The sequence below is a fragment of the Denticeps clupeoides genome, chromosome 6 (genome assembly GCF_900700375.1).
Source record: "Denticeps clupeoides chromosome 6, fDenClu1.1, whole genome shotgun sequence".
NCBI lineage: Eukaryota > Metazoa > Chordata > Actinopteri > Clupeiformes > Denticipitidae > Denticeps > Denticeps clupeoides.
Window position 1 is genome coordinate 22332798 of NC_041712.1, and position 13662 is coordinate 22346459.

General features: G+C 50.2%; 1 protein-coding gene across 7 annotated transcripts in view; it reads right to left on the reverse strand.

The window, feature by feature from the left end:
- The window catches only part of nyap1 (neuronal tyrosine phosphorylated phosphoinositide-3-kinase adaptor 1), a 29842-nt gene that overhangs the window by 10899 nt on the left and 5281 nt on the right, over window positions 1–13662 (reverse strand). For 2 of the 7 annotated variants that reach the window (XM_028982569.1, XM_028982568.1), the window contains exons 1-2: window positions 10764–11722; window positions 5580–5833 (exon numbers count right to left, since the gene is read on the reverse strand). In XM_028982569.1, the coding sequence (XP_028838402.1) occupies window positions 5580–5833; window positions 10764–10805 (296 nt within the window). In that variant the 5' untranslated portion in view covers window positions 10806–11722. Of the gene's footprint in view, window positions 1–5579; window positions 5834–6086; window positions 6157–7312; window positions 7402–10763; window positions 11723–13662 lie in introns of those variants that run through there. The other 5 variants (XM_028982574.1, XM_028982571.1, XM_028982572.1 and 2 more) reach the window with 4 other exon arrangements.

Here is a 13662-nt window from a genome sequence, read left to right on the forward strand (position 1 = left end):
CAAATCCCACTTACTACCATTGTGTCCCTGAGCAAGACACTTAACCCTGAGTGTCTCCAGGGGGGGACTGTCCCTGTAACTACTGATTGTAAGTCGCTCTGGATAAGGGCGTCTGATAAATGCTGTAAATGTAAATGTAAAATGTAAAATGTCTTGCTCAGGGACACAATGGTAGTAAGTTGGATTTGAACCTGAGTCTTCTGGTTCGAAAGGGAGTGTTTCACTCACTAGGCTACTACCACCCATCATCCGTAATCCCGTAATCAGAAGGTTGCGGGTTAATATCATGAACCGTCAAGGTGCCACTGTAGTCCCCTTGATCAAGTTACCGTCCCCACACACTGCTCCCCATGCGCCATTCATGGCTGCTCACTAAGGGTGATGGGTTCAATGCAGAGGAGTGCTGTGCTTCACATGTGCTTCACAATAACAATCACTTTCAAGTGACATCGGGGAGCAGTGTGTAGGGACGGTAACTTGATCAAGGGGTGTACAGTGGCACCTTGATGGTTCATGATATTAACCCGCACTTCAGCGGTTCGGGTTTTATACAGAAAGTTTAAGGAAGGAGTCTTTATACATGATCGACAACCCCTCTGATAGTGAACTAGTGAATAAAGTGAAGTGATTGTCATTGAGATACACAGCAGCACAACACACGGTGACACAACGAAATGTGTCCTCTGCATTTAACCCATCACCCTTGGTGAGCAGTGGGCAGCCATGACAGGCGCCCGGGGAGCAGCGTGTGGGGACGGTTCTTTACTCAGTGGCACCTCAGTGGCACCTTGGCGCTTGGGGTTTCAAACCAGCAACCTTCTGGTTACGGGGCCGCTTCCTTAACCACTGCCCCTCGCTAGGCCACCACTGAATGCTACACCTTATATAGCATGAGAAAATATGACCTTCTTTCTCATACGTAGCTCTATTCTACAGGCTGCGGGGTGGAAGCGAAGTGGGAACGCATGCCAGTGTGTGATAAAACCCCGCCGTTCTCCCCTCTTTCCCCCCGCCTCGCCTCCAACGTCCCCCCGTTCCCCCTATCTTCCACACATCTGCTCTCCAAGCAAACATGTAATTATGGAGTTCACACAATCCCCCCACCCCGCCGAATAAAACCCACCCCCGCAGGCGACTCTCCCCACCTCCGCCCGTCCTCCTCTGGCCCACGCCCGCTCCATCCTGCCTCCCTCCCTAACGAACCAGCCCATCTGTTACCACGGCAACTGCCCGGCCATTTGTTTGTTTTTTTCCGTTGTTGTCCTGCTGAATACAATCACGAGTGCAAACGCACACATATACAGTGTGTGTACACACACACACACACACACACACACACACAGATCCAGTGAGGTGAAGTAGACAGGGAGGAGCACAGACAGACAGACAGACACACACACACACACACACACACCAGGGAGGAGCACAGACAGACAGACAGACACACACCAGGGAGGAGCACAGACAGACACACACACATACACACACACACACACACACCAGGGAGGAGCACAGACAGACACACACACATACACACACACACACACACACACACCCACCAGGGAGGAGCACAGACAGACAGACACACACACACACACCAGGGAGGAGCACAGACAGACAGACAGATACACACACACACACACACACACACACACACCAGGGAGGAGCACAGACAGACACACACACACACACCAGGGAGGAGCACAGACAGACAAACACACACACACACACCAGAGAGGAGCACAGACAGACAGACAGATACACACACACACACCCACCAGGGAGGAGCACAGACAGACACACACACACACACACACACACACCAGGGAGGAGCACAGACAGACACACACACACACACACCAGGGAGGAGCACAAACAGACAGACAGACACACACACACACACACACCAGGGAGGAGCACAGACAGACAGACAGATACACACACACACACACACACCAGGGAGGAGCACAGACAGACACACACACACACACCAGGGATGAGCACAGACAGACAGACAGACAGACACACACACACACACCAGGGAGGAGCACAGACAGACACACATACACACACACACCAGGGATGAGCACAGACAGACACACACACACACACACACACACACACCAGGGAGGAGCACAGACAGACACACACATACACACACACACACACCAGGGAGGAGCACAGACAGACAGACACACACACACACCAGGGAGGAGCACAGACAGACAGACAGATACACACACACACCAGGGAGGAGCACAGACAGACACACACACACACACACACACACCAGAGAGGAGCACAGACAGACACACACACACACCAGGGAGGAGCACAGACAGACACACACACACACACACACACACCAGGGATGAGCATAGACAGACAGACACACACACACCAGGGATGAGCACAGACAGACACACACACACACACACACACACACACACCAGGGAGGAGCACAGACAGACAGACACACACACACCAGGGAGGAGCACAGACAGACAAACACATACACACACACACACACACACACCAGGGAGGAGCACAGACAGACACACACACACACACACCAGGGAGGAGCACAGACAGACAAACACATACACACACACACACACACCAGGGAGGAGCACAGACAGACACACACACACACACACCAGGGATGAGCATAGACAGACAGACAGACACACACACACACACCAGGGAGGAGCACAGACAGACACACACACACACACACACACCAGGGAGGAGCACAGACAGACAGACAGACAGACAGACAGACACACACACACACACACACACACACACCAGGGAGGAGCACAGACAGACACACACACACACACACACACCAGGGATGAGCATAGACAGACAGACAGACACACACACACGTCGACTGTCTAGCTCATTATGCTGCGGTGCCGCAACACGCTGTCAGAGGGAAAGCAGGCCTGTCTCTCACCAGTCTCCAGAAAGACACGTACACACACACACACACACACACACACACACACACACACACACACACACATCCCCTGCCTGCGTCAGGAAGACTCGGACGCCTGTTTTACGGAGTTTCTACACACGCAGGGAAACGGCAGTCAGCGCTACCAGCTCAAGATGGCGGACATCACGTCAGCATCTGCCTGCGAGCGTGCAGCTCATTTTCAGCACAAATGTCTCCCCGTTTGGTGGGAGGAAAATGGCCAGGGATGCTGGGTAACCGGGGTCCTGGGCCCTGATTGGACACCAGTGCTACAGAAGGACTCCGAAGGTCACGGGCTGGGCAAACCATATGGCGCCAGCAGCGTACTGGGGGGGAGTAAATGAACAGCACGGCCAGCGCAGGTGACCCACGGGTGCCCCGCCTGCCCGGCCGACGCCCCATCGCCGCGACTTGTTCATCGTCGGGATTCAGAGAAACGCGCTACGATCAAAGATAAACTCCGCTCCTAAACAAGAGCGAGACAGAGAGAGAGAGAGAGAGAGAGAGAGAGAGCTGCAGCGGAGCGCTGAAGAGATGCAGAGATCGCCGGAGGGGGCGGAAGAAGAAGAAGGGATGAATGAAAGCGATCTGAATTCACCGGCAGGGGCGGAGGATGGAGGGATTTAGAGGAAGAGTGGGAGGAAGAGAGTGAAAAGCTGCAGTTTCCTGTTGAAAGAGAGTGGGAGATGAAGCGTGGGTGCACACTTCTCTCTCTGTGCTGCTTTCTGTGTGTGTGTGTGAGTGTGTGTGTGTGTGTGTGATGTGTTCCCAAGTACGCATCAAAGAGCTCATTTAGGAGTGTTTTGTGTGTGTCTGCTCAGTGTTTGCATGCATTTGTTTCTGTGTGTGCATGTCCGTGTGAAATAGAGAGCCAGGGGGAGGAGCAAGGCGGAAGACAGGAGAAGGGGCGGGGCTTTAATGTACATAAGCGCCGGTGAAAGTCAAGTCATTTATGTTGGGCGTCAGGAAGCAAGTGGCCATGAATCCCTCAGTATCTGACTCTTATTCACAGACGAAAAGAGGGAGATGGAGGGAAGGAGGGAGGAAGGAATATGTAGGAGGTAAAGAGAGAACAGAGGCATGATTGTGCTGTGACTCATGTTTGTGTGTGTGTGTGTGTGTGTAAATGCTGATGGAGTGTGACTGTGTGTCTCTGGATGTTATTGTCACTGTTTTGTTAGGGTTGAGGTGTGTTTGTTTTAAATACAAGGAAATATATTTAATATGATTTATGTACCTATGTGTTTGTATATTGAGCCATAATTTGGTATACATACTTCATATAATTTAATTTACACATTAATCAATAGGCTCATATGGTTCCTATATATTCTCTTAAATTTATGGTCAAATTATGGATTAATGCATAAAATATTCAAATTACTGTCAATATGCAATTAGGCATGAGCTACAACTGACCCTGAGTAAAAATGAATTTTGTTTACAAAAAGGCATCATTAAAGCATTGTTGTATAGGAGTCTCTGAGGCAGATTTATTCATTTATTTATTCATACACACAGCATGCAAGCAGCCGCAGAACCACAGCGACAACGGCGCACATCTGAGGCGGCTTTTTAGGAACCCGTTTGTTGAAGACTTACCGGAATCACAACGCTGGTGCAGACGTGCGGGCGTCTGGGACTCCAATTTCGGACCCCCGCTGCTACAATTTGTGTTCTAATGTCGTATGCTCCTGCACTCTCTAAGACACGGTGTGTGCTGGGCGTGTTCACTAACGTGTTCACCCATCTAGACGGCTGAAATACAACGTTGATAATCTGCATGTTGGTGTCAGCAGTGGGCGTGGTCATGTTCATGTACAAGCGGTAACAGTAGTGTAGTAAACGGAGGTAAACGTAGAGATGAAAGGGAGAAGATGGACGCGACGCGACGCGACGCTACACCTGGGCGTGTGGCATATTGGCAGAGGGGAGTCCAGAATGAGGAAGTAGGGAGTGTGAGGGACTCGCAATCACACCGTCAGCCTCCTCCCATTTTAAACAAAATCATCATAGAAACTCTTCTACTCTTCTTCTATTAACATCAGTGCTGCACTCTGCACTTTTAAATTGAAGTATTACACCCTGCACTTTAATCTTTAATCTCTTACTACCTCACACTATGCTGCTATGTTATGGTCATCATATAATTTCATATCACTACCACTACCATTATTGTCATGGCTTATCATATTCCACATACACTCATTGCTGCTACTTGTCTGCCTGGTTTGCCTAGTTTGTCTGAACCTGCACTATTTTATGGATAAGCCCACAATGTCCACAATGTCCCTTGTCATGTTTTTGTGTTGAGTGTTATTCCATTTGCACACTTGTCTTTTTGCACACTTGAATCTCGTCTCTCTGTGTACTTTTATATAGTGAGATGACAATAAAGTGGACTTTTGACTTAGACTTTCTGTCAGAAATAATTAGACACCAACAAAAAAGGGTTGGGTGGGTAGGGTTAGTCCCTCGTCTTCAATGTCCAGATAAGCAGCAAGATGCCACGTCTTCATTGCGTCTCTAGCTAATGCTTAACAGTCACGGGCAAACGTCCTGGAATCAACGACGTTCCTCCCCATGCTTTTCTTACCTCTTCTTGTTGCTGTCCGGCTCTCTGTGCTTCCAGTCCAGTCGGCTTTTGCGGTACAGCAGATTCATGTCGCCACAGGGATGCTCCTCCTCACAGCCAATCACAGCGCAGTGCAGCCGCTGGCCCCGCCTCTCTATGTCACGCAGGAAATGCTCCACCGCCACATCCTGGGCGGAGCCAGAGCTCATGGTACAAAAAGGCCAATCAGAAGCTTTGTGGGAGGGATTTCTTGGTGCACGCCCTACCTTGATTACCTGAAAAGCCCCAAAAAAAAAAAAACAGACAGAGATGAGCACACAGGAAGTGAGCAGCTCACCCGGCGCACACGCAGGAGGATTTCAGCAAGAGGCACGGATATCGGGCCGGAATCCATCCGGTTAAGCATGGGGGCTTTTGGGCTTAAAAGCTCCCAATCCCTGCAGTCTGGTTTAAACATACTTTACAGAGAGATGGGGCCGTCCCGACCGCCAGGATGCACTTTAAATCCCACCCAGGATAAACACTGACCTTTTAAATGTGGCTGAGAATATTTGACTCCAGGAGCTTGATATGTGCTACACTTTTGGAAGAGGGTCTCCTGCAGGAAGGGGGGGGTTATTACATTTACATTTACAGCATTTATCAGACGCCCTTACCCAGAGCGACTTACAATCAGTAGTTACAGGGACAGTCTCCCCTGGAGCAACTTAGGGTCAAGTGTCTTGCTCAGGGTCACAATGGCAGTAAGTGGGATTTGAACCTGGGTCTTCTGGTTCGTAGACGAGTGTGTTACCCGCTAGGCTTCTACCACCCACTTATTATTACTGTACAGTCTAGATTCATTAAGTAAAATCTAGTCAATTTCCTCAGAGACTGCACCATGTGACCCCAAGTAAACTTCGTAAACCATCTACCAAACTAGTCTTTTCCATCACAAAACAATTATCAGTCCCGTGTCAGTTCAAGTTGATCAATTAGTTATGTTAAAAAAATATTTTAAACTCTTCATGCAAACAATGCAGCAATTTCTGATAAAATTCAATTCATTGCAGAACCAACAGAATCGTCATTATCATGGAGAACATATCGCTGAATCTCACTGTATGACACGCCCACCGGACGGGTCAAAACCGGAAAGAAAACCGGAAAGAAAAGGGGGAATGTTTTCTCATTCTCAACAGTAATCGCACATGAGCAGGAGAAGCAAGCATCCATAACCTGAACTCGTCAATGGAGTTACTCCATCCATGAACAGGAACCGTGACACATCTGATACGAACCGTGCCAGTGGCTTTACTTCCACAATTATTGACCAGCAAACCCAAATAAAGCGACAATCAGTGAAATTTGCAGTTGGTTGCGGCTGTAATGATTGACTAGGTGACCCTCGGAACACTGCGGGCCGACTGGTCGGACACTGCGCAGGTGGCACGGAGGAGGGACATGGGAGTGTTGCTTTCAGCTTGCTTCAGTTCGGAGCGTTCGGCGCGCACCGCACGGAAGCTCAGCGTGTGCCTACAGGCCCCAGGCTGCCCCGACCGAGCCTGTCTGCCGTAATGCAGCCTGTCACATCGAGCGGAGGCAGGCGGGCAGGATCTCTGCGCGGCCACCCCAGGAGGAGCCAGCCTTGTTGTGGGGCAGATCTTCCGGAGGCCGCGGCGAGTTCTCCGGCAGGCGCGGGCGAGCGCGCGTGGTGATTGGACGAGGAGGACACAGCTGTCAGCTGCTATGCTTTTCCAGCTCCGTTTCCTTACTTTCCTCATCCCGCGGTGAGAGTCGGAGAGATGGAGAGAGCGTGCAGCGAGTCCTTACAGCACTCATCCAATCTGCCGTCATCCGAGACCTGCACGCGTATCGCAAAAGAAAATCCCAGAACAGCGTATGAAAAATAAATGAATTTACATAATGACTCATTAAACGCTTTCCTGATGGCGAAAATAGGTCACGTCAAAGAGTAGGGCAAAAAGCTTTCATGGAGCCCCAGCTGACGTGCCACCAAGTAGACGTCTCCTAATGGGCATACACGCCAGGAGGCCGAGCGAGATGTAAACAAGGCGGAGAAGTGACATCGTCAGAGGTCGGAATATCTGGATGTAGCGGGGCAGTGGTGGCCTAGCGGTTAAGGAAGCGGCCCCGTCATCAGAAGGCTGCCGGTTCGAATCCCGAGCCACTAAGGTGCCACTGAGCAGAGCGCCGTCCCCACACCCCTGGGCGCCTGTCATGGCTGCTCACTGCTCACCAAGGGTGGCGGGTAAAAGCAGAGTGTCATGATCCGGTCCGGAAGGGGTTACTCCGGTCCGGGATCCGGACAGGAGTTTCACGTTTGTCATGTTTGTCACGTTTGTCACCTGTGTTTAATTGTATAAAGCTGCCCTGTTCGTTTCTGTTCACGGTCGGGTCTTTGTTGCCGATGTCCCCTGGATCGTGACGTGGTGCGAATGCGTCCTTCTTCCTCGTCTAGTTTGTCACCGTCTCAGTTCACCTGCCTCGTCATGCCAGATGGTTGTGACACAGAGGACACATTTCGTTGTGTCACCGTGTGCTGCGCTGTATATCGCTTCACTTTTTCACTTTCATTTTCTATCATTTCTAGAAGGATGCCTCCAAAACTATTTTTCTGGATCCTCTGTACACAATCACGGCGTCCACCACTTTCACAATGGGATGGTTATTACGCCCGGCACTGCATCTACAAATGCTGCAGTGTGTGATATTCGTACATTATGATACCGTAGCCCTGAGGCCGAGCCTCCAGGGGACCGAACATCGCTGTAGTTTATGTACGTTGTTCGTCTCGTATGTAACCTGTACCTTGTGTATTGTGTGTAAAGACGACCTTCTGTGTTAAATGGGTTTATTGTTTCATTTCACCAAATCCTTGAAAGTGTCAACCACGATTTGAATTACAGGACAAGGATATAAACGTGTGTATCACGGCGGTCGGACATTGTGGGAAGAAACAGGAGAACTCGCACGACTCACGGCACAGGACGTGACATCAACACAGCAACCACACATACCCGGGTGAAAACAATCTGGAATCAAGGGAACACAGGACCAGCGTGAAACTCCGGACCCGGAGTATCCCCTTCCGGATTGGATCCTGACAGTCTGCCGAGACGTTTATGCAGAGCGCTAAAATTTTGTTCTGCTTTATAGGTTGTGCAACAGTCCTTCCAGGATATATTGTGAGCTTGTTTCGGGATTGTTGTGGCCCGGAATTCTTGATTTTTACAGCGTTGCAATGCGATTTTCAGCAAAGTCTTTTCAAAAGAAGTCTTCCCAACCTACATTTATCAGATTTTTCAGACGCCGTTATCAAAGGCGACTTACAATCAGTAGTTACAGGGACAGTCCCCCCCTGGAGACACTCAGGGTTAAGTTTCTTGCTCAGGGAAACAATGGTAGTAAGTGGGGTTTGAACCTGGGACTTTGTTGTCTTCTGGTTTTGGGAAGGTCTAGTGCAGCCCTGTAGAAAACGACACCCAGGCCACAAATGGAGACACTAACAAACAAAAAAAGTGAGAATCCGAAAGGCCTTTCGTTCCCGCGCCTTCGGGAGCGAACCGTGTCCGCCCAGTCGGGCAGGTTCTCCGCAGAGGTGAAGGTGCGGTGGGGGGGCGGCGCTGGGAGATGCCCGGGCTCGGGCCACCCCCGGCGTCTCAGCCCGCACACGAGCCCGCGCTGCCAGCGCACACTGCGGCTGCCTTTAATTAGGTTAGAGGGCTCAGACTGGGGCTCTGGCTTTTGTTTAACGGCGGGCCTTTGATTTGGCTTTCCGATCCGGCTTCTGAACAGGCAGCCCTGCAATTGTCGCATTACAGCTGTGGGGAAGTGTGCAATTACACTGACTGAGGAGACTGGGAGACCTCTCTCCCTGTCTCTTACTCACACACACACACACACACACACACAAATGCATGTGAGTGAGGACACTGAGATCTTATCTAAACTTAACACTGCATTTTCAGCGTCTCGCACCTGACGCACACACGCCATCACAGATGCGTGTGAGTGGGAACGCTGAGATCTTTCATCACTTAACACTGCAATTTCAGTCTCTCATAACTCTGCACCATATACATATACACAGCACTCACACACACACACACACACACACACACACACACACACACACACACACAGGATCTTTAGTATCGCATGCTTCCCAGATATCACATATGCAAATGCACATATGCAAAGAGAGACTGTCGTGCATGCATGTGCGTGCAAACGCACACACGCACACGCACACACACACGCACACGGCCGTTTAAACACCGGCGCTCTTGTGACTGATAATGAAGCTTGCAGGCCGGGTGAGAGTTATTCACAGTCATCCCCTATCGCCCCGCCTGCTTCTGAGCTTCACTGGCGGCCCCTTTATTCCATAACCCCGCCCCCTTCCTATCCCATTCCTGCGCCCTGCTTCCAGACCGCACCTGGCTGTAACCGTGGCGACTGCGGCTGCTGTCGCCGTGGCGACTATGGCTGCCATTCTGCGGGGCCCAGGCCGGCTCTCCTCCCAACTCGCCATTCATGGGGGCGAGGGAGAGGAAGGAAGAGATAAATAAGACACCGACGGATTGATGAAGAGAAACAGCGAGAGGGGGAACAATGGAGACGGACGGGTAAACAAAGGGAGCGCTGAGAGGATGGGTAAACAGAGGGAGAGGGAGAAAAAAGAAGAGACAGAGGGACAGAGAGAGAGAGAGACAGCACTGAGAATGGAGGAGGGATGTGAGACCCTCGTCTCTCACACCAGTCACTCCGTGTGTGGTCTCCTAGCAACACTGTCTGCTCCCTTTCTCTCTCGCTTCCTGTCTGCTTCTCTCCGGCAGCCAAATATCCACCGAAGCTGAAGGAGTCAATACGAGAAACACGGCGCCGACTTACAAACACGTTCATCATTCTCACCAACATTCTTCCATGAAAAGGACGAAAAGACGAAACAAAGTTTTAAAAGGGCGGAGCCTGTTGGGCTGATTGACAGCTCGCACACACCCTACGTCCTGGATTTAAACTCCACTTCCCTCCATTCCCTTCACCCCGACACCGCCGTTATCGCCGCTTCCATTCCCGGCGGCCAGGAGGACAAATCCGTCATCAGCCAACAGGCCCCGTGTGCGGCGTCTACCACACCGCCTGCCACGCCCAGCCGCTCGGAACCGGCGGTCACATGTCCCGCAGGGAGCCGTCCTTTACCTCTGGCGGAGTCTCCTGACCCCACGCGGCGGGCTCGGCCATGTTAGGCGGCCATGTGTCGTGTCGCGGCGATGCACGGCGGCCCGCCGGGACCCCACGCCGGATTACTGCCGTCTATTGTTTCCTCGCCGACTTCCTTTTCAAATGGATCGGTGCGGCACGCCGGGCGCGGCGAACAGAAGACGCGCCGCTCGCGGCCCGCGGGCCGGATTAGCGGGAGGTACACAACACACACAACACACAGCTCGTTTACGGGACGTTTACGGGACAGCGAGTCCACGGCGGCGGAACGTGGATACGAACATGACGCCGGTGCTGCGAGGAAGATACACCAGAACAATGCACACGACAACAACACAAAACCCACTTACGCACAAACGCACACACACACAGTCCCATGCAAATGCACATACTGCCACGGCCGCCCCTTCTCTCTGTGTATCACACACACACAAACACACAAACACACACAACAACAACAACATTGATTTCTTATATAGCCCAAAATCACATACAGTATGTCTCAATGGGCTTACATGCACACACACACAAACACACACACACACACAAACGCAGTCCCATGCAAATGCACATACTGCCACGGCCACCCCTTCTCTCGGTGTATCACACACACACAAACACACAAACACACACAACAACAACAACAACAACATTGATTTCTTATATAGCCCAAAATCACATACAGTATGTCTCAATGGGCTTACATGCACACACACAAATGCACACACACACACAAACACAAACGCAGTCCCATGCAAATGAACATACTGCCACGGCCGCCCCTTCTCTCTGTGTATCACACACACACACACACACACACACACACACGCTCTCTGGATTCTGAATCTTTCATGGAGTCAAAAATAAACTGTGATACACACAGCAGTTCCACTGAACACACTGCAGCTGCCTGTACAACAAGGACACACAACTGTAATATGTAACACATACTGACACACACACACACACACACAAACACAACTACTGGCGTGGAATACACATAATGTATTTACATAAAATACACACACAACTAGTGACAGGGCACACATAAATGGCCCAGAGCACCCACTCACTACTGACAAATAACATAACACAAATTGAAACACAATTTACATCATACTGACACAACAGACTGTAAAAGTCTGGTACACACATACTGACCAAGAAAACACAGCACAAAATTACTGACACATCACCAACAATAACACAGACAAACAACACACGTATAAACACTAAAACACACACAACACACATATAAATGCAAAACCCACACAACACACAAATAAACACAAAACAAACACAACACACATATAAACACTTAACACACACAAAACATATCATTGCGAAACCCACACAAAACACATAAACACTTAACACACACAACACATATAACCGCGAAACCCACACAACACACATATAAACACTTAACACACACAACACACATATAAACATTTAAAACACACAACACACATATAAACACAAAACCTACACAACACACATATAAACATTTAAAACACACAACACACATATAAACAAAAAACCTACACAACACATATATAAACACAAAACCTACACAACACACATATAAACATTTAAAACACAAAACACACATTTAAACAAAAAACCTACACAACACACATATAAACACAAAACCTACACAACACACATATAAACACAAAACCTACACAACACACATATAAACAAAAACCTACACAACACACATATAAACACAAAACCTACACAACACACATATAAACATTTAAAACACAAAACACACTTATAAACACTTAACACACACAACACACATATAAACACAAAACCTACACAACACACATTTAAACACTTAAAACACACAACACACTTATAAACACTTAAAACACACAACACACTTATAAACACTTAACACACATATAAACACAAAACCTACACAACACACATATAAACACTTTACACACACAACACACTCCTGTAAAGCAGCCCAGACTGTGGCACAGTCCACACACACACAACCCACTGACAATCAGCGCAGACAGAGTACACAACTCTCACACACCGAGCAACATGTGCGGACACACAGTGTAACCAGACTCTCAACACCTCTCGTTACGGCAGCTGTGGCCCCGTTTATACCGAAGCAGTCTGCACAGGTCGTTGGCACGGCGACGCCATGTGGCTTTGCTGAGGGGGGGTTTCACGTAGCGGGCGGGCGGGACGAGGCTACCGGACCACATCAGCCTGTCCCGCTATGTCCACCTGAAAGACGTTGTTCAGACAGACATCAACACCTGTGTACTGGTGTGTGTGTGTGTGTGTGTGTGTGTGTGTGTGTGTGTGTGTGTGTGAACAATAGGTCGAGCCCGGCTGGGGATTACACCGCGGCCCGGCCTCCCCTGACTCTGCAAGCGCTCTGCTGCCACCAACGCTGCCACCACTGCTCTCTCTCTCTCTCTCTCTCTCTCCACATGCCGAAGCACTCGCTGACCCCTCTCCGAGCCCCGCCCCCTCTCCGGCCATCCCCGCCACCGCCACCAGGTTTTTCTTCCTCCACCCCAACCTGCCCTTGGCTTCGCCGCCTTTTGCCGGATTCTGCAGTAACCAAGGTGACACGGTGCGCACGGCGACAAAAAAGCCCCACAATGCACGGGGCTCACACGCCGAGGTGTGCGCCACTCCACACAATGCAGGGGTGAGGCGGAGGAGCGGCCGGAGGAGCGGCCGCAGGTGCGCTTAATCGACCCCACGTGTGTGTGTGTGTGCATGTGTGTGTGTGTGTGTGTGTGTGTGTGTGTGCATGTGTGTGTGTGTGTGTGTGTGTCTTCGTTCCACTGATCCAGAGACATAAAACGAACATAAATAACAATGAAATGTTGGGGGCCGT